The sequence below is a fragment of the Propithecus coquereli genome, unplaced genomic scaffold (genome assembly GCF_000956105.1).
Source record: "Propithecus coquereli isolate 6110/MARCELLA unplaced genomic scaffold, Pcoq_1.0 Scaffold314, whole genome shotgun sequence".
NCBI classification, from domain to species: Eukaryota; Metazoa; Chordata; class Mammalia; order Primates; family Indriidae; genus Propithecus; species Propithecus coquereli.
In genome coordinates this window covers 2542365-2564738 of record NW_012148775.1, presented here as the reverse complement: position 1 = coordinate 2564738, position 22374 = coordinate 2542365, and the positions used below count along the sequence as shown (strand labels likewise).

Sequence of the window (22374 nt, the reverse complement as noted above, 5' to 3'; positions counted from 1 at the left end):
ATATTTGATTTTTTTTCTAAAAAATTATTGAATAATCCCCTAAGAACGTGAATGGCATTTGATTTTGAACTTCAAATCATGTATTATAAAACCTTATCTCCATGTAATCACATTTGTTTACTTAGGCCATGAACAAAGCAGTGAGAAAGTTAAGCTTGTAAACAACTTTGCAACATGAATGTAACAAAAAGTTTCAATATTTTGTAAGGAAAACAAAAGCTTACGCTGTTAAATAAAAGCCATCCTATTTTGGTAAATTGAAATTCAAGAATGTGCATATATATTAGTAATAATTTCTTAAATATAAGAGTGTATTAAGTCGAATACAAAAATTGGTTTATATTAGATGCATAATTATTTATTGCCATGACAAATTGGTCCAAAATAAAAGCTACATTCAGAACATTTGCACCTCAAAATGGAATAATAATGAAATGTTTGTGCAAAATAAAGTGCAAGCAGTGTAAAAAAAGAAAAAGAAAGTGAAAAAAGGCAAATAACATCTTAGCATTATTATTAAAGTAATTTTGAAGTTGGGAACTCCTAAAATGAGTCTAGATCTCAGTGGTCCCTGGACTACACTTTGAGAACCGCTGGCAAGGGGGAAAATGTTAGGAGAATACATACTATATGATAGCAGTTATTCTCTCTCAGTGAGGGGATTTTAATTTATTATTTGCTTGTGTTTCCTGCAAAAAAAAAAAATGGAAAATAACAATGACCACGTATTGTTTTTGCAAACAAAAAGGAGACAATACAGCCGCCTCCATAAGATTGTTGAAAGGCCCAAACAATAATAGCGTATTTGGCTTTATGGAAGGATTAAACAGAGCTCTAACCTGAAAATAAGGGTCCGATTTCCCGTGTGTAAATCCCTGGGCTGCGAGGGCAGGGTTCTGCCCTCAAAAGTTCCACCGTTCACCTTGGGGAGAGAATATAAGTGCCCACATAACTAACTGTACTGCAAAGTCCCGAGGACCCCAAATACAGCGGCTGCATCCTACACAGTATTGTAAACTCCGGCGCGGAGCAGAACCACCCTCCACTGCCACACGCTGCTCAATCGCCGAGCCCAGCCTCCGAACAACCGATTAAAGTGGCTCTCAGCAGAACGCATGCGTGCTTACAAACGCAGTAGTAGGCGGGGCCTGAAGGAGACTGACGCAGGGCTCGGCCTCTCAACTTTCTAGCTCCGCCCCCATATCCTACCTCCCTCTCTGAGTGGCTGCAAGGCTGCGGAGGCAAACTTCCCATTGGCCGCGGGCGGGGCCGACATCCGCTTTGCACGTAAGGCCGGCTGGCAAGGAGGCCGCCATGGTACGGTTCAAGCACAGGTAAGCAACCCCAGCAGTGCCCTGCCGGGTCCCCGCGGCTCCGGCTCGCGCTCACCTCCCTCTCGCCTGCCACAGGTACCTGCTCTGCGAACTGGTGTCTGATGACCCCCGCTGCCGCCTGAGCCTGGACGACCGAGTGCTGGGCGGCCTCATACGGGATACGATCGCCCGGGTGCACGGGACTTTCGGCGCAGCCGCCTGCTCGATCGGCTTCGCCGGTGCGAGGGCGCTAGGGAAACCCGGGAGGACGGCGGGATTTGGAGTGGGCAGGCGCCGGCGGAGGGAGAAAGATGGGGCACGAGCGACCCTTGGAGCGGGCGAGCCCGTGCGTCGTCCTTTGTGCAGTATCGGTGTCTACGCGTCTGGGACCTGGAGGGGGAGGTCCAGAAGTTAGGCAGAGATTGGGGGAACTTTGGGCAAGAATCCTCTGTGTACCTCTTTGACATCTGTAACTGGGGCTTGTGATTGAATAGGATGGAGAATTAAATGAAGTTGTGTATAGTTCCTAGTAAAAGCTATTATTAAACCGATTACATTGACATCACATGGAAAAAAAATGTCAAAATTACCCCCTTTAAAATCCCATAGAGTTGGTAAAGTACAGAACTCATGGTTGTATATATGTAAAGATAACCCAGAAGAACGGCCTTTGTTCCACACTATTTAATTCCTTCTTTTACCATAAGCTCCAGAATTAAATGCACATAGATAAAACTCCCCTAGGTCGGGTGAGACTCAGCTTATTGCTACAAGAACGTATGGAGCCCAATTGCAGTAAAAACAACCTGGTCTTCAGGCAAGGGTTTTTTCCTGCTGAATAAAGACGGATCTTCCCACTGTCCTCATTTATTTAACCATCTAGTGAATTAGAAGAGCATTTTATATTGTCTATTTTGAGACAGAGTTGTGCTCTGTCACCCCAGCTAGATGCAGTGGCATCGTCATAGCTCACTGCAACCTCAAACTCCTGGGCTCAAGCGACTCTCCTGTCTCAGCCTCCTGAGTAGCTGGGACTACAGGTACATGTCACTACGCCCTGCTAATTTTTCTATTTTTAGCATAGATGGGGGTGAGCCGGGGTGTCTGGCTCTTGTGCAGGGCTGCTTTCAACTCCTGAGCTCAAGCAATCTTCCCACCTCGGCCTCCCAGAGTGCTAAGATTATAGGTGTGAGCCACTGCCCCTGGCCCTAGAAGAGCATTTTAAATTATAAATTCATTCACCAATTCAGAGTGGTGTGCAAAGCAAAGGGTGGTTATCCCCTTCCAAATGAAGGTATGTCCTAAAGTGGTTTTTCTTCAGGAATCTTTGTTTCTACTCAGTGGTACCTACCTCGCAAGTGCCATTTACCTAGAATATTTTTGGCATATAGTAGGCTGCTACCCTAAGGTTTTTAACCTGCTCCTGTGCATTCAAAGTCTTCCAAAATGACTTTTTTTCCCTTTTATAGTTCGATACCTCAATGCCTATACTGGAATAGTGCTACTTCGATGCAGAAAGGAATTCTACCAGCTTGTGTGGTCAGCTCTTCCCTTCATCACATACTTGGAGAACAAAGGACACCGTTACCCTTGTTTTTTCAACACACTACATGTTGGAGGTAGGGAATGGGCATATGATATGGCTCCTGATTTTCAATACGTGACAAGTTGAGTTCAATCTTGAGTGGCAGGTGGATCTTACTGCTATCCCTCTGAGAATAAGGTACTTTCCCCTAGCTCTGAAACTCTACCAGGTAGAGAACTTTCACAAGTGGCTGACCACAAAAACTCTTTCATGTGCCAGGTACAATTAGAACATGTCAGAAGTTCCTAATTCAGTACAACAGGAGACAGCTGTTGATCTTGTTGCAGAACTGCACTGATGAAGGTAAGCAACGCTAGCCCAGTGCCCACTGGGCCAGGACTGACCTTCAGCTGCGTAAGAGATCATTCCCAAAGACATCTTTCATCCCTGCTGTTTGTCTTTCTCCAGGAGAGCGGGAAGCTATCCAGAAGTCTGTCACAAGAAGCTGTTTACTAGAGGAAGAGTCGGGTGAGGAGGAGCTTTCAGATAATGGTGGTGAGGAGGCTGCTGAAGCAACGGAATGAGCTTCTGCTTCCGACACAGCAGGCTACATTTTGCCCAAGCCTCAGACCCACTTCTTGGAATAGGACATTCTGGGTGGCAACAGCATCTTCTACCGAGCTCCAGACTGAATGACAGCCAACCACAGGACACATTACCAACTTGAAATGGAAGACTTACTCAAACTAAAGTTGTCTTTACCTAGTGTTCCCTGGTTAAGTGATGCAGTTGTGAACTCTGCAGTTATAGATATCTTTGTATCTAACTGCCTAGCTGAGAGTAGGCTTAATAAATGTATTTGGTTTCTATAACATTTAGCATACTTGTTACCAAAAAAAGGGCTTATGGAGTTCATGCTTGGCCAAGTCTCTGTCCCCTTTTACCCCTGGCCTTGGTGGGCAGACTGGCTCCCTGTGTGGTACTAGATGAATTTTGAATACTTAGCCTTCTATGTGAGGCTTTAGCAAACCAAGTCATTTGGAATAGAAATCTTAGTGAGACTCAACTACTAAACTTGGCACAGATCTATAGCCTGTCTCAGTACTGACCCATAGGGCCTTAAAAATATCAGATTTCTTTGCCAATACTTAATCAAATGACTTAAAAACACAGATTTTGCGCTTGGTTGGTGGGGGCAGGGAGTGGTGGCCTGACCTCATTATGCAAGGCCATGTAGCTGTTACCAACTTCGGGTGGTTTTCTACAGTTTCATTCTTCCCTACTGCCTTACACCTGAAGACAGGGAGACTGCCACACTCACAGGAATTAGAATTAGGAGGGGCAAGAGACTTGATCAGGTTTCGTCTGCTACCTACTGACATTTCTAGGATCTGTTTTCTCCATAATAAACTGGGTGACACTCAAAGTATTATACAAATTTAACAGATTTGTGATTTTGACTTCAATGTGGTGCTCCCTCCTCAACTTGGGGCTGAAGACCCTCATTCACCCAGGACAGTTCCTGACCTAGGATTTTTTTAAATGGCAGGTTAAAGCTAAGCCCAGCTCTAGAACCCTTTAGGCCTGACACCAAAAAAGACATTAATCCATGACAGCAGAATTGCTCAAGTTCATAGCAGCTGTTACTTTAACCCTATTTAAGAAGTAACATGTCTAGCTGACCTGTAATTAACTTAAAAAAACCAAAAAGCTCACATTGCTTGTGCAGGTAATTTATTGGAACTATTTGCCTTCACATTCTGTTAACCTAGAGGTCACTTTATTAAGCAGCAAAGGAATTCACATCACTCAAATTCAGCTCAAACCAAAACATAAGAAAACTGCTCTAGGTAAGAGGGAGGCAGGCAGTGGGCAACCCTACTGCTTTTAAACTGTCCTGCTGTCCTCCACGTGTGCCAGACTCCTGTTCCTACAACTCGGGCCACTGTCACATAAAACAAGCTTGATGTGAGGAGTGGCAAATCCCGGGGCTTCCTTAATGACAGTTACAACTTTCCTTATCAAGCAGCCATGTTCAAGAGGCAAAAGCCTCCCTCACACATATTAGTGCCAAGAACAACCTACCCCGTTAAACTGGCAACCCAGGTCTGGCACCACAGCCTGGCCAGACGTCAAGAAAAATGAACTGCAATTCAAACTTGGTGTCCTAAATCCATTTTAATCCCATCCCTCTGTTTCTGTAACAAGGAGAACTGGCTGAACAGGTAGGAAAGATTCAACTATTTTTAAAAGACAAACTGACAGGTGTGCTAAAACCATGTAGCCCTGACACATGATAGCACAGCAGAGCAGTGCTGTACCATTCTGGTCTGGGCTATTCCAAGGGATGACAAAGGGACTCAAACTTATTTTGGGTTGAGAAAAATTAGATGTGGGTCAAAAAGACTAACCTGGCAACACACTAAAAACCTTTGCAGGAAGAGATCTCTTGTGAGTGTCAATACTTTATTTTGGTGTAAAGACGGGAAGCTGGAAAATACACTGTATTTAAAATTTTCATGGTTCCCCCCTCATGTTGTGGAAACCCCCTCCCCCCCAGTGCTAATCTGTTCAAACTCAAATACTTAAAAAGTACAGCAGCCAAACAAAGCACGGAAAAAAGAAAACCAGATGGAGAAGGTAGCCTGGACCAGTACTGTCACTTGGTGTAGACAACTGAAGTGCTGAACAGGAGCTTCTGTTTCTGTTTTTTTCTTTTCTTTCCTCCTCTGTCTTCTAAAGGAAAACAGAAAGAGAGCTTGTTTAGTGTGAAGTGCCATCCTCTTGTCCCCTGGCCAATTTTTATCACTAGGAGTCACAGAATGGGAACTAAGACTGTGGGAGTAGGTTGCCTGGATTCAAATAATAGTCCTAGCACACACTACATGTGTCTTTAGACAAGTCACTTTATCTCACTGGACGTTAGTTTCCTCATCTGTAATGGGAGAGTTACACCCATTTAATGTGGTGGTTGGCAGAATAAAATTAGCACTGTGCTAGTAGGCACATAGAAAGCACACCATTAATGAGTTATGTTCTCGTCTATCACGAATACCAGAGTAGGCTGGGCTTTGAGCCTGAATTTTCCATCCATTAGCCACCCTTTACCAACTCAAGATTCTGAAGTATAGGCAGGATCTAATCTCCACTGGGTCTTGGAAGGGGAAAAAAGAAAGAGTTCCTTAGAATTTCACTTCAGGCCTCAAGAATTAATCTGAGGTGGTAAATAGGTCCTATCTGACGAACCCATTGGACATTATTTGACAGTAGAACATGTTGAAGACTGAGGGCCTAGAGGTTCAGATGGAGAAGGTGCCTGACCAATTAGTGATGTCTGCACTGGATCCAGATGGAAATGGCATTACATGCGTAGTATGTTTGACAAACCCTGTGGCTGAGCACTCCAGTTCTCTGTCCTTACCAGAGAGGGGATCTGAAGTAGCTGGTGTGTCCAGTTTCATGAAGGCTGCTTCAATTGCTTGGCTGAAGGAATTTTGGAAACTGGGCACAGGAACACGGTCTGAGTTATCACTCTCCCCATCGCTGTCCACAGGGGCAGGAGGAACTAAGCTGTTCTCATCTAAAAAATACCAGTGTTACAATTCTAGAAACAATTCTGGAGCCTTTTACTGAAAAGAGCCAAACTCACCCCCCTTCACCAGTGGGCCACCCTCACCTTTCTTTGGAGCAGTTTTGGGCCACGCATCTGCTTTTGCTTTTCCAACCCTCAGCATCTGCCGAAGTGGGAGAGGGAGGGGAAAGAATTTAAATAACTCATCCAACTTCTCTTTTCCAGACTCCTACCCTGACACCAACTGGTTGGGGGCGGTGGGGGGCACAGAACCAAATATCTCCTTTGAAAATATTTTCCAAGTACTTCTCTCCTTAATACACTGTTTCAGTCATGTCCTTGACCCATGACAAATGGAAATGGCAGTGAACCCCACCAAGTGGTAAACCGTGAGCTGTTCTGTTCTTTAGGAAATAGGTAAAGAACACTGCATACAGGAGGCACAAGAGGTTCTTACTCAGACTCTCAGGTTGGGAATCCTGACTTTCTGATAAGTTTTCCTGCCCTTCACGGAACCCCTACGAACATCAACCTGTTGGAGTAAACACTGTGTAGTAACCCTCCAGTTTTAAAACAAACCACATGGCTATCAGACTTCAGTTACTTAAGGCCATGAAAATTAAACTTTATTCTGACACTGCTCCAACTGCCCTCACTACCTTTTAGTCTTAGCTTTTCCAATAGCTCCTTAATCATTAACTTTTAGGTCCAGCGATAAACCAGTAAAATTCCTACAAGCACAGTAAAATCGGAACAATCCTCCTTCCCCTGAGGAATTTTTTCCATCTCACTTGGCCAAGGCCAGTTTTTTAATTGTTGAGGGCCATTGTGAGTCCCAACTGCCCAATATGCCATGCAACTCAAGGCAGGGAAGATTTTGTTCCTGGATAAATGTCAAGAGACAAGCCTGATAGGGATTCAAGCAGAATGCCTTATCCTAAAACGTGTCCCAAAGTGAGGCATGCCTATTATTCAGAATGAGCTGTGCTGGCAGATGTAGATTTCATTAAATAACCTTTCTTCATCATGTATCACTTTGGTAGTCTCCTCCCTTGGTCCCTGGGAGTTTGTGTCTGCTATGGTTTGAATAATTGACCCCTCCAAGCCTCATGTTGAAATCTGATCCCCAATGTTAGAGGTGGGGCCTAATGGAAGGTGTGGGGCCATGGGGCTAGAGGCCTCATGAATAGATTAACACCCTCCCTAGGGGGTGGGGAGTAAGTTCCTGGCTCCATTAGAGCTGGTTGTTAAAGACAGTCTGGCACATTCCCCCACCCATCCCCAGCCCCTGGAACAGTACCCAGTATGTGTAAGCATCAAATGATTTTTTTTTTTTTTTTTTTTGAGACAGAGTCTCACTCTGTTGCCCAGGCTAGAGTGCCGTGGCGTCAGCCTAGCTCACAGCAACCTCAAACTCCTGGGCTCAAGCGATCCTCCTGCCTCAGCCTCCCGAGTAGCTGGGACTACAGGCATGCGCCACCATGCCCGGCTAATTTTTTCTATATATTTTTAGTTGTCCAATTAATTTCTTTCTATTTTTTAGTAGAGACGGGGTCTCGCTCTTGCTCAGGCTGGTGTCGAACTCCTGAGCTCAAACAATCCGCCCACCTCGGCCTCCCAGAGAGCTAGGATTATAGGCGTGAGCCACCGCACCCGGCCCAAATGATTTTTTAAATAATTAAAACTCTGATCCTCCTTCAACTATTTTTGGCCTCTTTCCTGGAACATCTACAGTAATATCTGAAGACTAAATCCATGAGCTTTCCTCTTAAAGCCTCCCGTGATTATTAGAGTCAGTGCAACATTAGCCCGTCTCCTTCTCCAACAGAGGGGATGTCCACGACATTATCTTTCAGCCAACTCCTTGCTACCTAAAAGTGAATATGCCTCATACCCATCACATGACTTAATTTGTATAGGTAGCTGTATTAGAATGACAGGTAACAATCCCTGGATGAGGTTCCCATAACAACAAGCAGCAGAGTTAATGTTAAATACCCTTGGGCTGTCTCGTAAGCATAGGATTTACCTGGGCAAAGGAAGGGAAGGGAGAGTCTTCTTCCAGACTCCCAACGCAGAATGAGGGACTGCCCTGACCAGCAGTGGGTGACAGAGGGGTCAGCAGGAAGTCTGAAAGGGAACCAGAGACCTGATTATATGAGTTAAGTTCCAAAGAGCTAGTGTCCTCTTAACAAGAGAGATGAGCCCTCAATCAGGTCTAGATAATCACCAACCTCCCCTCAAAAAAATAAAGCTTGATCCAACCTTTAATTCTACCATGTTCTTATACAGCAAAAAAAAAAAAAAATCCCCTATTACAACAGTGATCGGTAAAGGGAGAGAAAAGGCTTCATGGTTACAATAACACCAAGAGTCATGGTGGAAACTACTCCCACAGTAAGAAAAACTTATTTGTTATAAAATGCTGTACTTTCCACAAAGGCTGGTTCTTAAGGCCTAAGTATTCTGTCACGGACTGGTTTTATATGGATGGAGAAGCTCCAAGACAAAATTTAATCAGGTCAACCTTTATGTTCCAGCCAGAAGATGTCTATAACCTGGGAGTAATTAGAATCCAACACACATCAACAAGATCCAGCGTGAAGACACAAACTTTTTCCTGACACTCCCTAGGTAATATACTCTTCTCCATTCTTTCTGACCCAGAGTTGAACACTTCGCACAGATCTGTCTATCCTCTGCCCTGACCACTGCTGGACCAGAGGCCTATTCTCCCTCCCAGTAGCAGACCCTTCCATAGTCAGGGGGCTGTCTAGTACTTTGATTCCTCCGATTGTCCAACTGCTCTTGCCTAAATACATTAAAAGCCCAAACTTTCAGAAAAGCTAGCATGTAGAAATATAATCTTTATATACCGCAAATAATGTATCCAATGATCTGCCATAGTCCTTTGTGTAACAGCTCCCTTCTCAGTTAAGTGCAAGAACATCATGGTCATGCAGTCCTTGAGAACCAGGGGGTAATCCCAGTTCCTGCCACTAAGTCCCTGACTTAGCTTCAGGTTCCTAATCTGCAAACTGATAGGCATAGGATCATAAGGGTCACCAACAGTTTCAAATAATCTGACACACAGAAAGAAAAAGAAAAAAAAAAAAAAAATCCCACCAGGCGTTGTGGCACACATCTGTAGTCCCAGCTACCCGGGAGGCTGAGGCAGAAGGATCGTTTAGAGCCCAGGAGTTGGAGGTTGCAGTGAGCTACAATGACGCCACTGCACTCTACCCAGGGCAACAGAGTGAGACTTTGTCTCAACAGGAAAAAAAAAAAAAAAGGCAACTGAACACTTTTCCTCAAAACCCCCTGCCCCTTATATTAAAAAGAAAAAAAAAATATTCTGACAGAGAAATAAGTCTTAAGTATCAAAAACTATCTGCCAGACAGATGAAGATCAGGAAAGAGAGCTCTCTGAAATCACAGTCGACACTATTAAGTGTTTAATCTCATAACACTTTAATACATTCTCTCTATGTAAGTATTTCACTTTTTATTTATCTATCGTTTTGTGTATAGAGACGAGGCCATGTTGCCAAGACTGGTCTTGAACTCCTGGCCTCAAAGTGATCCTCCCGCCTTGTCCTGCAAATTGCTGGGATTACGTGTGAGCCACCACTCCTAGCTAAGAAAAAGTATTTTTAAAAAAAGGCTAAAGGCGTCTTTGAACATGTCAATCCTGATCTCACTCTAGAGTAGAACACTATTACCAGTTTGGAACATGCCTATCCTAATATTTTGCTATACATTTAGATGTAAAAATCCATAATAAAATGCTTTGTTTTGTGGTGGGTTTTTTTTGTTTGTTTTTTTTTTTTTGAGACAGAGTCTCACTCTGTTGCCCAGGCTAGAGTGCCGTGGCGTCATCCTAGCTCACAGCAACCTGAAACTCCTGGGCTCAAGCGATCCTCCTGCCTCAGTCTCCTGAGTAGCTGGGACTACAGGCAGGCGCCATCATGCCCGGCTAATTTTTTCTATATATTTTTAGTTGTCCAATTAATTTCTTTCTAATTTTACTAGAGACGGGGTCTCGCTCTTGCTCAGGCTGGTTTCGAACTCCTGAGCTCAAACAATCCGCCCGCCTCGGCGTCCCAGAGAGCTAGGATTACAGGCGTGAGCCACCGCGCCTAGCCTGTGGGTTTTTTTTTTAAGCCACAAATATTTGTTCTTATTCTGCAACTTCCTCTTATCTTCCCATTAGTCCATGAAAAGAACTATTTCCTACTTCAACAAGTGTGAAATATTTTATAGTACGAATGCTATAATTTGGCCATTTCCCTACTGCTAGGCTTTGTAAGCTATTTCCTCTCTTTTTTGCTTTTTAGTTATAAATAATGCTACAATAAAGAGACACACACAAAGATGCTCAGGCATACAGGGGAGTATCGTAAACATAAAAACTAGCAATAAAATAGCTGGGACACAAGGAAGAATCTAGGTTTAACTATCCTGCCTAATGAGCTGCCTTGAGGTTTTTAGAAGCTGGCAGAGTAGTCAATACAGTCAACTGGGAAGGGTGAATCAAATGGCAAGAATTTGATGTACCTCGGGACTACCCCAAGTAAGGTTATTCACCTAAAGACTGACCACGTTATGCTGAGGAGGTCAGGGTTGTAAATTCAGACACCAAGCCTTTGCTTAAAGTCTAGCTGATGGCTGAATTCATTAAATCCCAACTCTTATTTACCTGCATGGGAACCTGGACTTCTGCTAAGAGGAGAGAGAGAGAGGGCTCCACGGCCCTCGGTGCTGGTGGGACCCAAAGCAGAATTAGAGGAGCAGGTATAGGAATTGAAGGCAGGAAACTGCTGTAGATTCTCCAGGGGAATGTGGACTTCCGGATCTGCAAAGAAAGACAACACTGGTAGGTCCATTTACAGAATTCTTTAAATCTTATCCAACAGCTGAGGACAGCCAGTATGCATATCCCCAAGGGTCTAGTGAATGCAAACAGAAGCTTTAAAACCCAAATTTATAATAATTGCCATTCTACATCTTTGTTTTAATATAAAAGCCCTATTCATATATTCATATTCATAACTTCATAACTAAAGCTAGGTGAAAAACATGGGGGTTATTTACACTGTTCTACTTGTCTGAATAGTTTCATAATAAAAAGGTTAAAACAATAAAACAAAAAATCCTATTCCTGAAACATCAGTTTTCCCAAAGTGTAGGACATGTGCCAAACACCTACAGTGTTGGGACCCCAGGTATATATTTATCCCAGTTTAAGATGTAAACTTTATGTTCCCATACCACATGGAGTCAAAACAGCTAAGTCCTTTCCTTATCCAAGGTCCCCCAGTCCCTTGTTTTCTAGTGGATAACTAGGCTCTGATGTCACACTAATCTCCTGTGCTCAATGAAGCTTATGCTGAAGAACCAGATCAAAAGACTCTGTGCTTACTGATACAAAAGACCTCTTAAATCTAACTTCCTACATTTATTTCTTAGTCTGGCAAAGTTTCTACCTTATCAGACCCCCGGCAGACTCACCGTGTAGAGCTGTCCCCTTTAACAGAGTCAGAGGTAAGGTCAGTGATCCACAGAGACAGTGGTCCCCAGTATTCTCACCAGATACCCACTTCCAATCCCTGGAACAGCTTTTTGTCACCCACTATGCCAAGGTTGAATTTCATCTTAATCCTTACTATATGCTATGCACTTTGACCCACATTAATGTTTTAAATTCTCAAGCCCATAAAGGAGGCACTCTCATTTTTTACATTGAAGAGTTGAAGAAAACAAGTGGCTGACCTGAGACCTGAACGCAAGCAGTCTGGCTCCTGGGCTCCGGCCCAGAGCCTCCACACAATGAGGCACAGCAGTACTAGTCAAAGGCAACAGTTCCTGAACTTACACTTGCCCTGTTTCTTGTTCTCCTCCATCTCGATCCTGCGCTCTCGACGGCGTTCCTCCCGAGCCTTCTTTTGGCGCTGGCGCTTCCTCTTCTCAATGTCATCTGTGGGTTGGTCAGGTTGTGAAGAAGCAAACCCAGGACAACCTGGCCATTAACTCTTCCCAGTACTAGTAGCTAAGCCCACACCAGTGGGCCCATCTGGACTAGGTGAATGGATGGAGAGTTTCAAGAGGTTCTGACATTCATGGCACAGCTCCTTAAGTTTCCTCCCATGCTGGGCTTTTAGCCACAGGAATCCCTGAACCCCACTATAAAGAGAAGCAGAGCAGGGGCATTCTCACCTGAGAATATCTCTAGGGTTTCCTTAGAGACCAGAGGAGGCTGCAGAGCCAGTTCACAGATGCTGAACTCACAGGTGAGTGGCAAATGAGAGAGATATCTGTGACGCTGTCGAACATCCTACATTGGAAAAGGGACCAATTCACAACTAAGACCAGGCCTAACTCAGAGCAGAGGATCCCAATACATCTGTTGTATGTAACAGTATACATACACTCACAGATAGAACCATGGCTCAAAAGAGTAGTGCTCAGTTATCATCATTTTAAAAAGCCAAACAGAAACTGTCAAATGACCTACAATAAGGCAGAATAAGCAACCAAATCCAGTTTTTTGGTTTATGCTGCAAGTAAGTAAATTGAGCCTGGCAACAAATAATCTAAAACTGATCAGCTATTTCTGATTTTCTAGGGCCCACAATTGAGGGAAGAGAATAGGGAAGATAATGTGTTCGCACAAAATAAAAAAAAAACACCGACCTGTGAACCACTGACAGAACTAATGATAACTGAGACGGAAAGAAAATAAAGCAGATTTCCCTACTGAAAGAAGCTTGGCCTGAAATACTAAAAAACGAAGCCCATCAATTTAAGTTTAATTTTCATTTCTTTCCTTTTTCTGTGTTAAGTTTGATGAAAAGTTTATTACTCGAAGAGTCTAATTTTGGGACTTATTACAAATTTGATCAATACAGAGATAACCTCCAAAGGGCAAAAGTTCAGATATGTAAATTATCAGACAATAATTCATGGTATCTGTGAAGCTAAAAATGCACTTCAAGCCTGCATAACTTAGCTTAAAACCTCCAAGGACTTCAGGTTTTTTGAACGTTTCTCCCAAGCAATAAGGAGAGAAAAACAAAAATAAATTCCATCTTGAGCCAGGCACGGTGGCTCAAGCCTATTACATCCCAGCAACTCAGGGGGCCAAGGCAGAGGGATCATTTGAGGCCATAAGTTCAAGACCTGGGCAACATCGTTAAGACCCTGTCTCTAAAAAAATGTTACAAATTAGCCAGGCGTGGTGGTGCGTGCCTGTAGTCCCAACTACTTGGGAGGCTGAGGCAGGAGGATCGCTTAAGCCCGGGAGTTCAAGACTACAATAAGCTATGATTGCGCTACCGTACTCTAGTCTGGGCAACAGAGTGAGACCCTGTCTCTAAAAAAATAAACTCCATCTTGAATAAAAAGAGGAGATATCTATAACCCTAATTATAATAAAAGAATCTGGGAAGCAGGGAGCAGTGGTAACTGACATAATAGAACCCTAGCATGCTGAGAGAGCACCTAACTTTAAAAAAAAAAAATCATAGCCCCATCATCACCGACAAAAACACTTAAAATACAAAAACTAAAGGCCTTGAAGGTTTGCAAACACAGGCCAACTAGGCCTACCTCAAAGAGAAGAGGTTAGTATTCCTCTCCCACCTTCCACTTCTAAAGGAAGGACTTTACCTCAGACATGGAGTACCCAGCAATCTCCACCACAGTTGCTGAGATCTTCTCAGGGCTCTGCTCCAGGCTGCCATACTCCCGCACGAGGCAGCGCACATTCACAGGGTGCAGGAACATGTGCTGCCCGTCCTCCGCTGAAGACAAGGGACTCCATCACATAATTGTCTTGACCAACCCTCAGGATGCCCCACCCCCCTCCCCATGCCCAACGGCACAAGCAATCCAAGCCCCCAGGATCTAGTAGAGATACCCCTCCCTGCTTAGAGAGCCAGGTCATCTCTCGCAACCACCACTGTGGCAACCTGGCCCTCCTCTTCAGGGACCCTCACCTTGGTAGAAGTAGTAACAAGGAGAACTGCTTAGGTGTGTGAAGCCTGGCTTGGTGATGGGTTCCTGCTGGCTGGACTCAATACAAATGGTCCCTTCCCCAAGACTGTCATCTGCTAACTCCGAGTAATCACAGGCCTCTGTCAACCCCTCAGGCTCTGGTTCAGACACTGCTTCCTCTTCCTCTACCAGAGGGAGAGCAAGAGGACGAGAAGGAGAGTCCAGAGAACAAACTTCCGTGGTTTCTTCATCAAATGCAGACAGATATTCTAGCACACCCTGTTGGAACAAACTCTAGGTCAACAGAAAGTGTGTGTTCTGCTTTCAAAAAATGATGTGGCGAAGGCAGGCGTAAGAACCAAGCTCCCTGGATGTTCATCTTAGCTGTCACATTCACTGACTGAACACCCCAGGGGAAAGAACTAATAAGCACACACAGGAAATACTGATTCCCCTCTTCTGAGAAAGTTCATGTCTCACAGCAGTGCCTACCAGCGCGATAGCATTTGAGAAATGGTAGCCATTTAGTCTGTAACAGGGACACACTAACCTTCCTGGCTTGAAAGGCAGACTCCTTCGCCAAGGGAGCCATCAGCACCAGTTGTTCCAGAGCCGCCATGACACCAGTGACCTCCCCTCTGCTTTCAGCCAATCCTGATAGAGCCTCCTCCCGAGTCTAAGAGAAGACCAGGGAAAGGTAAGTTTCCAGAAACACACTTATAGGAGCATAAGTTAAAAGGCAACGAGACCCAATGCGAAGGGTTTAGTTAGGGACTTAACATCCTCAATCTTAACAGAAGCAAAAAGCATCTGTACCCACAAAGGATGGTATTTCTGCTTAAAATCCAACGCTGACAACACTACACAAAAGCTTCCTGAACAGAAATCAAAGAACACAAAACTCGCCTTTTAGGTTTTACAAACTATGCTCAGAAACAGGCCCAGAATAGGAGCCAGGCATCTGGCTAACCCCACCTCAACCTGGTCATCCCTAATTTCTATGTAGCCTTTCTTCTACCTGAAATGGCTTCTGAACAAGTGTGGTCTGAGGATGAGCAGCATCAGAATCTGCTGGATTCTGATGAATAATGGAACTTATTATAATGCAAATGATTGAGTCTGAGTCTACTGAACCCAGATCTACTGAAGCAAACTCTCAGAGTGGGGCCCAACAACCAGTGACTCTGATGCTTAAGGTTTAAGAATCCCTGTTGTGAAGGACACAGGACTTAAGGAATTCTATCCTTGGGTAATTCTTGCTGCTCCACGATCCTCAGCAGGTATTGCTAAGGCAGGCCGTAATACTCTCCCCACATCATCTCTCTGATAGAACACCTCTAAAATCTACTCTAAGAATTTCCCCAGAAAACAAAAACACCAACCTTGTTTAACTAAGAACATAGCTAATAAGACACTCCACTGTCACAGTTAGTTATAATGTCATTTTGACTTGTTACTTTCTAGAAAGAGCTTAAAAGCCTCTAGGTTAGCCCTTACCTCCCAACACCAAACAAAGCCCAGAGCAAATTGATTTTGCCATCCCCTGATTATCTTAAATGTGGGCTTGAAGTAACTTATCCCCACTGTCCATCCACTCAGAGCCCCTGACAGTGGAAAGGTTTAACATTTCTCCTTTCAGGTTTCTAATGTATTTTCCCACCTTGAGCTCCTGGATAGCTGCCTCAATAAAGCAGGACTCGGGAGTGTGCTTCTCCTCTGCCAGCTGCTGTTCTAGGGCTACTTTCTCTTCCAGAACTACCCGCTGCAGCACCTGCTCCTTGGAGGCCAGCAGCAACTTGGAGTACTGGCTGTGCTGTTCATCTACAAGAAAGCCAGCAAGATCACAAAATGCAATACTCAATGCTTGTGATGGTGTGGCTAAATAGGAACTTTCATACCCAGCCTTTTTCCTATGGTGAAGATGGGGTAATTTAGCATAATTACCTAGAAAATAATTTAACAATGGTCTTAAAATAAGGTTTATAACTCTGACCCCCTTAATAGAAGACATCTAAGAAAACCAGAGATACAGTCAAAAATTTAGTCACACAATGTTTGTTAATTACAGCATCCTATGTAATATCAGAAAAGCCAAAACCAACCAGTAAGTCCAACTAATAAAGAAATGGTTAAAAGAAAATTTTGTGGATGCTAAAAATGTTTATCTAAGAAGGGGCAATTAGTGACATGGAGAAATACAAATGCCACACTAGCATATCTAACCCCAATCTCACAAAAATACATACATGCATAGAAAAAAATTCTACAGTTAACATTTTGGGGTACCTTTAGGTAAAAGGATCATGGATGACTTATTTTCTTTACTTCCCTCCTGCTTATTTTCTGTACTTTTTAAAAAGCTTAAAACAATGTTATCTTGAGACCCCCTTGAAATGCTATTTTCCCACCCTCACATCCTAGTACCTGCCCAGAGATAACCATATACAAATTTGAATATGTACTCTTCAAATCTTTTTCTATGATATATACATATTCATAAATGAAGATTTTTTCATAAATCATAACTGCACATCTTGTTCTGCAGCTTATTTTTCAATGTCTTTAAAAACCTTTAATAATGTTAAGAGATTTACTCCATTCTCACCTTCTGCATAGTGTTCCACATTATGATGTACTATAATAACTCTCTTGTGGAACATTTAAGTTATTGCCAATTTCTCACCATTACATTGTAAAAAAAAAAAATCCTTATACATGCCCCTTGGTACAGATTATTTCTTTATACTTAAGTATAAATGCTGGATCAATGGTTGTGCATATTTTAAATACTATCAAATTGCCCTCCGATGAAAGGCTGTATCAGTTTGCATTCCCACTGAGACCGAGAGTACCCATTTCCCCAACTCCTGCCAGAATGCAGTTTTACCAATGTGGGTTTTTTTTTGGGGGGGGGGGGAGGTCATCTGATGGGCATTTTGATTTGCATAACTCTTAGCCAAGTTAAACCTCTGTGATACATGGAAGTTATTCTGATTTCCTTTACTGGGAAACACTCTGTCACATGCCTTAGCCCATTCTTCTAAGTTATTAATTTAATTAATAGAACATCCGTAGGTTCTGGGTGTTAATCTGGAGGTTTGGGGTTTTTTATTTTTACATTTTTAAGTTTTTATTTTTTTTGGTAGAGATGGGGGTCTCGCTATGTTGCCCAGGCTGATCTTGAACTCTTTGCCTCAGAGATCCTCCCACCTCAGCCTCCCAAAGTGCTGGGATTATAGGCATGAGCCACCATGCCTGGCCAATCTTTAGTTTTAAATGTGTAAATCTTCCTCTAGTTTATCATCTGTCAACTTTAAGGACTCTTATCAGATATAAGTTTGATTATTATAAAATCAAATTTATCAATCTTTCCTTTTACATTATTTATGGTTTCAGGCTGGTTCAAAAATCCACCCATACTTGAAGATTTATAAAGAAATTATCCTATGTTTTCTTTTAAAGGTTTAAAAGTTTTGGACTTTTTACATTTAGTTCTTCAATCTATTTGGAATTAATTTTATGAATGGCATGAAATAGAGATCTAACTTTTGTAAGTCAATTGTTTCAATATTTATTGAGAAATCTATCTTTTCCCCAGAGACTGAAATGCCACTTTAAATGCTCACTTCTGCATGGAACACAGAGAATACCACTTCTGGCATTTTCCCCACTGTAAGAATTTATCACGCTCTATATCCGAATGACGTGTCTACCAGGTCTCTTTGTTTTGTTTTTTTGTTTTTTAAGGCTAGTCACATGAAGCAGCAGGAGTGGAGAAGGAACAAAGAAATCTTTAACTGGCTCTGATTAATTAGTTGTAAACACCATTGCACTTGGACCAGCCCAGATCTGTCTCTTCTATCAGACTACTGAGTTCCTTAATGACAGACACCAAGAGTGGCCGACTATGGAATCCCTAAGACTCGGCATAGTGCCAGACATTATTCAGCAAAGACCTGTAAAATGAAAAATTAAAATATGTGTGTGTATATGAATCAAACCTGGAACCAAGAGTTAATCCACTCTCCACCAACTCCACCCTATTAGAATGCTATGACTAATTTGGACGTGCTAGAACTGGCTTGCCCAAAGACTAACTTTCTGACACTAGAGGGATATATTCAACAGCCTTAAAGGGTGTACCCAGGATTGTGTGTCCCCCTAAAATGAGCAGAACTCACCTCCTAGACGAATGGGATGGTCTACATTCATCCATTTGGATTTGGGCAAGGCCACCAACACCCCTTTCTCCCTCTTCATCAGCTGCATTGTAATGGTATCGCCAACAACATACTGACGTGACTCTGTGGCAACAACACTGTAATGTGGACATTTAGATGTAGCAGGGCAAGGAATTAGCAGACTGGGGTCTAATCTTGTAAATGTTTCTATCTCACCTCTTGAGATCCTTCTTATGCACAGAACTATAACAGATGGGACATTTACTCCAGGTCTTCTCACTCAGTGAAAGATAGTGCAGGATGCAGGCCCAGCAGAAGATGTGTCCACAACGGGTAATCTTGGCTGCAGTAGGTGGATAGAGGCATATTGGGCAGGATGGCACTTCATGGCTACAAATGCGCTAAAACAAAACATCACAAGTTTCACTGCTTTCAGAATCGGGACTGTCAAAGTTAAAGCCTCTCCTCTCTTATCCCTATCCCTGTATGTCCCTACTCAACACAGCTTCATGAAATTATTTAACAATGCAGGTACACATATAATAGCTCTTTAAGCAAATCATTAAGGAAACCATAATAATGGTTTAATTAAAACATACATAACAGGTATTTTGGAGGTTCTACATTAAGGGAAAAAAGAAAAATCACTATATAATCCCATTTACAAAAAAAGATTTGATATCCATGCATACATAAAAGCATAAAGAGGTTCTACAAGTAATCTCCCAGTAATTTCCAACAGAGAAGGTGTTAACGAGACTTCACTTAATGTGCATCTGTGCTTTTAATCAATGCATATAAAAAGTAAGTTTTATAGGCCTTTATGTCATTATCAGATGATTTTATGAATCTTCACAGTAATGGGAATTCAAGCTTTGGGGCCAAAGCCCCTGTTCATCAAAAAAGAAAAAAAAGTACCTGTCATTTCTAAAGTTAATTCTTCCACATCAGATACCCTATTAGGATCAGCAAGGGATACCTGGAGTTCCTAACTTCAGTAGAAAAACAATGCAGCAGTGACAGTAAAGTGCAGCTGTATGGCTCATTCACCTGCCACAAAGCTGAGATCTGATTTGATACTGATTAGTACAAATGGCTGCCCATGAAGCAATGACTATGCAGCGAGCCTGCCCCGAGTCCCTGGTTACTACTTCTCAACTCATACACCTTCAGACCAACATCCCTTCAACAAGCCTTCAACATCCCATCCGTGCAGGACAGTGCCAATTAGAGAATCACAAAATGGACTCCAGGAGGAACCAGGGACTGACCTCTGGGAAACGGCCACCGGAAGGCCAGGCAGAAAAGGGTAACAGCAGTGAACACAGCCAACAGCTGCTGTGTCACCACAGTCCCTTTCTTTAGTCCTCTCTCCCATTAACAGCTCATAGGTTTGGCTGAGCTACTCACCACTTGTTCCACAAAGTCCCAGTTGACTAAAGTATCAGGATCAGCAAAATGAGCTGTGTAGTCTTGCTCTTCAGACACCACAAACTGGCAGCTGGAAGTAGGGAGGAAGACAGGGAAAGGGCAGACTGTCAGAATCCACCAACGAGCCCTCAGCAGAAATTCATCATCTCTTCACTTAGAAATCAAATGCAGGGGCCGGGCATGATGGCTCACGCCTGTAATCCTAGCACTCTGGGAGGCCGAGGCGGGAGGATCACTCGAGGTCTGGAGTTCGAGACCAGCCTGAGCAAGAGCAAGACCCTGTCTCTACTAAAAAAAAAAATAGAAAGAAATTAGCCAGACAACTAAAAATATATATAGAAAAAATTACCCGGGCATGGTGGCTCATGCCTGTAAGTCCCAGCTACTTGGGAGGCTGAGGCAGAAGGACTGCTTGAGCCCAGGTGGTTGCTGTGAGCTAGGCTGATGCCACGGCACTCTAGCCAGGGCAACAGAGTGAGACTCTGTCTCAAAAAAAAAAAAATTAGAAATCAAATACAGGCCACTGAGCAGCCATGGTTAGTGAAGCACTGTATTAGACTTCAGCCTCAGTTCTGAGCCCTGGCTCTGGAAGGGATCCAAAGACTCAGCAGGCAGAAGTCTAAATCCATGGACTGTTTCTTCTGCTTCCAAGCCCAGTCAAACTCCCTGTAGGCCTCCCTCAAACTAAAATTAACTCCAATAGCCAGCAGTAAGCCAGATTTCCTCCCTCACCACTCAGAACCCCAGAACATGGCAAGGATTCAAAGTAGTAGGAAGGAATGTTCTTAATCATTTGAGATTGGTTTATATAATACAAAATGGTTACTTCAGTCTAGATCCAAGGTCAAATCTTACATTATGACTAAGGCTACCCAAAAGGAAACAAAAGAATATCAGTATTTGAGCAAATGTATGCCCAAGCACTTCAACTTTTCATTTAATTCTCCATTAAGAAATTTCCACTTCTTTATAGAAAAGCTGACTCTGAAAGTGGTTAAGTAAATTACCCAAGGTCAAAAGCCAAAATGATATTCAAATCTGAGTCCAATTCCAAACAATTTTTCTACCTCATCGTAATACTAAGACATTTATTGTAAAATTGTATTTGTTGGCCAAGGCGGGAGGATTGGTTGAGCTCAGGAGTTCAAGACCAGCCTGAACAAGACCAGAAACAGAAAAAATTAACCAGGCGTGGTGGTGCATGCCTGTAGTACCAACTACTCAGGAGGCTGAGGCAGGAGGATCACTCGAGCCCTGGAGTTTAAGGTTGCAGTGAGCTATGATAACAACACTGCACTCTACCAGAGGCAAAAGAGGGAGACTCTGTCTCAAAAAACAAAATGAAAACAAAAAAACCTAAAAACCTGTATTTGTTTAAGTACCAAGAACATCCACTTGGAAAATGAATTAAAGAAAGGGAAGGAGGGGAAAAGAGAAAAAGAACCAGACCAATTCCCTTTCTGCCTCTCTCCCACATAGTTTAAGGAAGCCTCCTTGCTACAGTTCCACAATTACCCAGAGAAACCCAATTTCACTTTCCTCCTTGGAGCAGTAATACTCACTTGGCCTGTAAAAAGAGTTCCTTGTTGAAAGGCTTATGTCCCCACTTGTTCCTTTTTCCCCAGCTGCCATGTCCACTGCCTTCAAAGTGACCTGCATGGCCACGGGGTTCAAAAGTGAAATTCAACAAGTGGTTCAGGTTGATCTTCTTAGGACCAGAGAACTGGGCAGGGCTAAACTCTGCCCGTTGAGCCTCTGCTACCTAGAGAGAATGAGAATGAATCGGGGTATTTTAGAATAGGACAACACTTAGCAATTTACAGCAGAAACCCACACAACCCTCCTCCTACACAGCTTAAAATATTAACTAAATAAAACATAGACTCAAAGAAAACAATCTTCCTAGGAGATGGTAATGCAAAAAAGCCTACCCAAGAGTGAATGGGAGTGAAGAGGAGGGAAAAGAGCGTTTAACATACAATTACTTAAACTGTTTAGTCTGCTCTGCTAAGTAGCAATTAACCATTAAAGGACAAAACCCAGCATGAACTCCTCTCGCTATCCTGAAGCACAGATTTACTTACTGAATTAATCTTTAGACCTGGCAACCTTCACTCTTGTTAGCCTACTTGTTCTTTGATTTGTTTCTGGTAAAGTGAGTCTGTGGAGCCATACTTTGGGGGTGGCTTGCAGGCAGCTACTAACTGCCCTAGGCTTCTGGATCCTGCCAGAGCCCTCTCATCTAAGATACACACCGTCATTCATTGTTAATTAAAACTGATAGAATTAGGCCGGGCGCGGTGGCTCACGCCTGTAATCCTAGCTCTCTGGGAGGCCGAGGCGGGCGGATTGTTTGAG

At 43.2% G+C, this 22374-nt stretch overlaps 2 protein-coding genes across 2 annotated transcripts in view; one reads left to right on the top strand and one right to left on the bottom strand.

The window, feature by feature from the left end:
* Positions 1-1280: 1280 nt before the first annotated feature.
* POP5 (processing of precursor 5, ribonuclease P/MRP subunit (S. cerevisiae)) lies at positions 1281-3705 on the top strand. The gene is made up of 5 exons (XM_012650185.1): positions 1281-1334; positions 1410-1552; positions 2783-2932; positions 3118-3201; positions 3307-3705. The coding sequence occupies exons 1-5, from the start codon at positions 1315-1317 to the stop codon at positions 3420-3422; spliced, it is 513 nt and encodes a 170-aa protein (XP_012505639.1). The 5' UTR covers positions 1281-1314; the 3' UTR covers positions 3423-3705.
* Positions 3706-5283: 1578 nt separating this feature from the next.
* RNF10 (ring finger protein 10) overlaps positions 5284-22374 on the bottom strand; it is a 31557-nt gene continuing 14466 nt past the window's right edge. Inside the window, exons 3-17 of the mRNA XM_012650183.1 lie at positions 21579-21778; positions 19996-20086; positions 18802-18986; positions 18586-18722; positions 16065-16225; positions 14955-15080; positions 14407-14683; positions 14078-14211; positions 12626-12743; positions 12285-12386; positions 11109-11264; positions 8439-8539; positions 6515-6572; positions 6260-6418; positions 5284-5574 (exon numbers count right to left, since the gene is read on the bottom strand). Coding sequence (XP_012505637.1) covers positions 5498-5574; positions 6260-6418; positions 6515-6572; positions 8439-8539; positions 11109-11264; positions 12285-12386; positions 12626-12743; positions 14078-14211; positions 14407-14683; positions 14955-15080; positions 16065-16225; positions 18586-18722; positions 18802-18986; positions 19996-20086; positions 21579-21778 — 2082 coding nt within the window. The 3' untranslated portion in view covers positions 5284-5497. The remainder of the gene's footprint in view (positions 5575-6259; positions 6419-6514; positions 6573-8438; positions 8540-11108; positions 11265-12284; positions 12387-12625; positions 12744-14077; positions 14212-14406; positions 14684-14954; positions 15081-16064; positions 16226-18585; positions 18723-18801; positions 18987-19995; positions 20087-21578; positions 21779-22374) is intronic.

What these genes read in the sequence shown, in the direction of transcription:
- POP5 (XM_012650185.1), top strand. Translation starts at nt 1,315, where the DNA reads ATGGTACGGTTCAAGCACAG. An exon ending in CAACACACTACATGTTGGAG is followed by an intron (nt 2,933 to 3,117) that starts GTAGGGAATGGG and finishes TTCATGTGCCAG; the next exon opens with GTACAATTAGAACATGTCAG. An exon ending in GCAGAACTGCACTGATGAAG is followed by an intron (nt 3,202 to 3,306) that starts GTAAGCAACGCT and finishes GTCTTTCTCCAG; the next exon opens with GAGAGCGGGAAGCTATCCAG.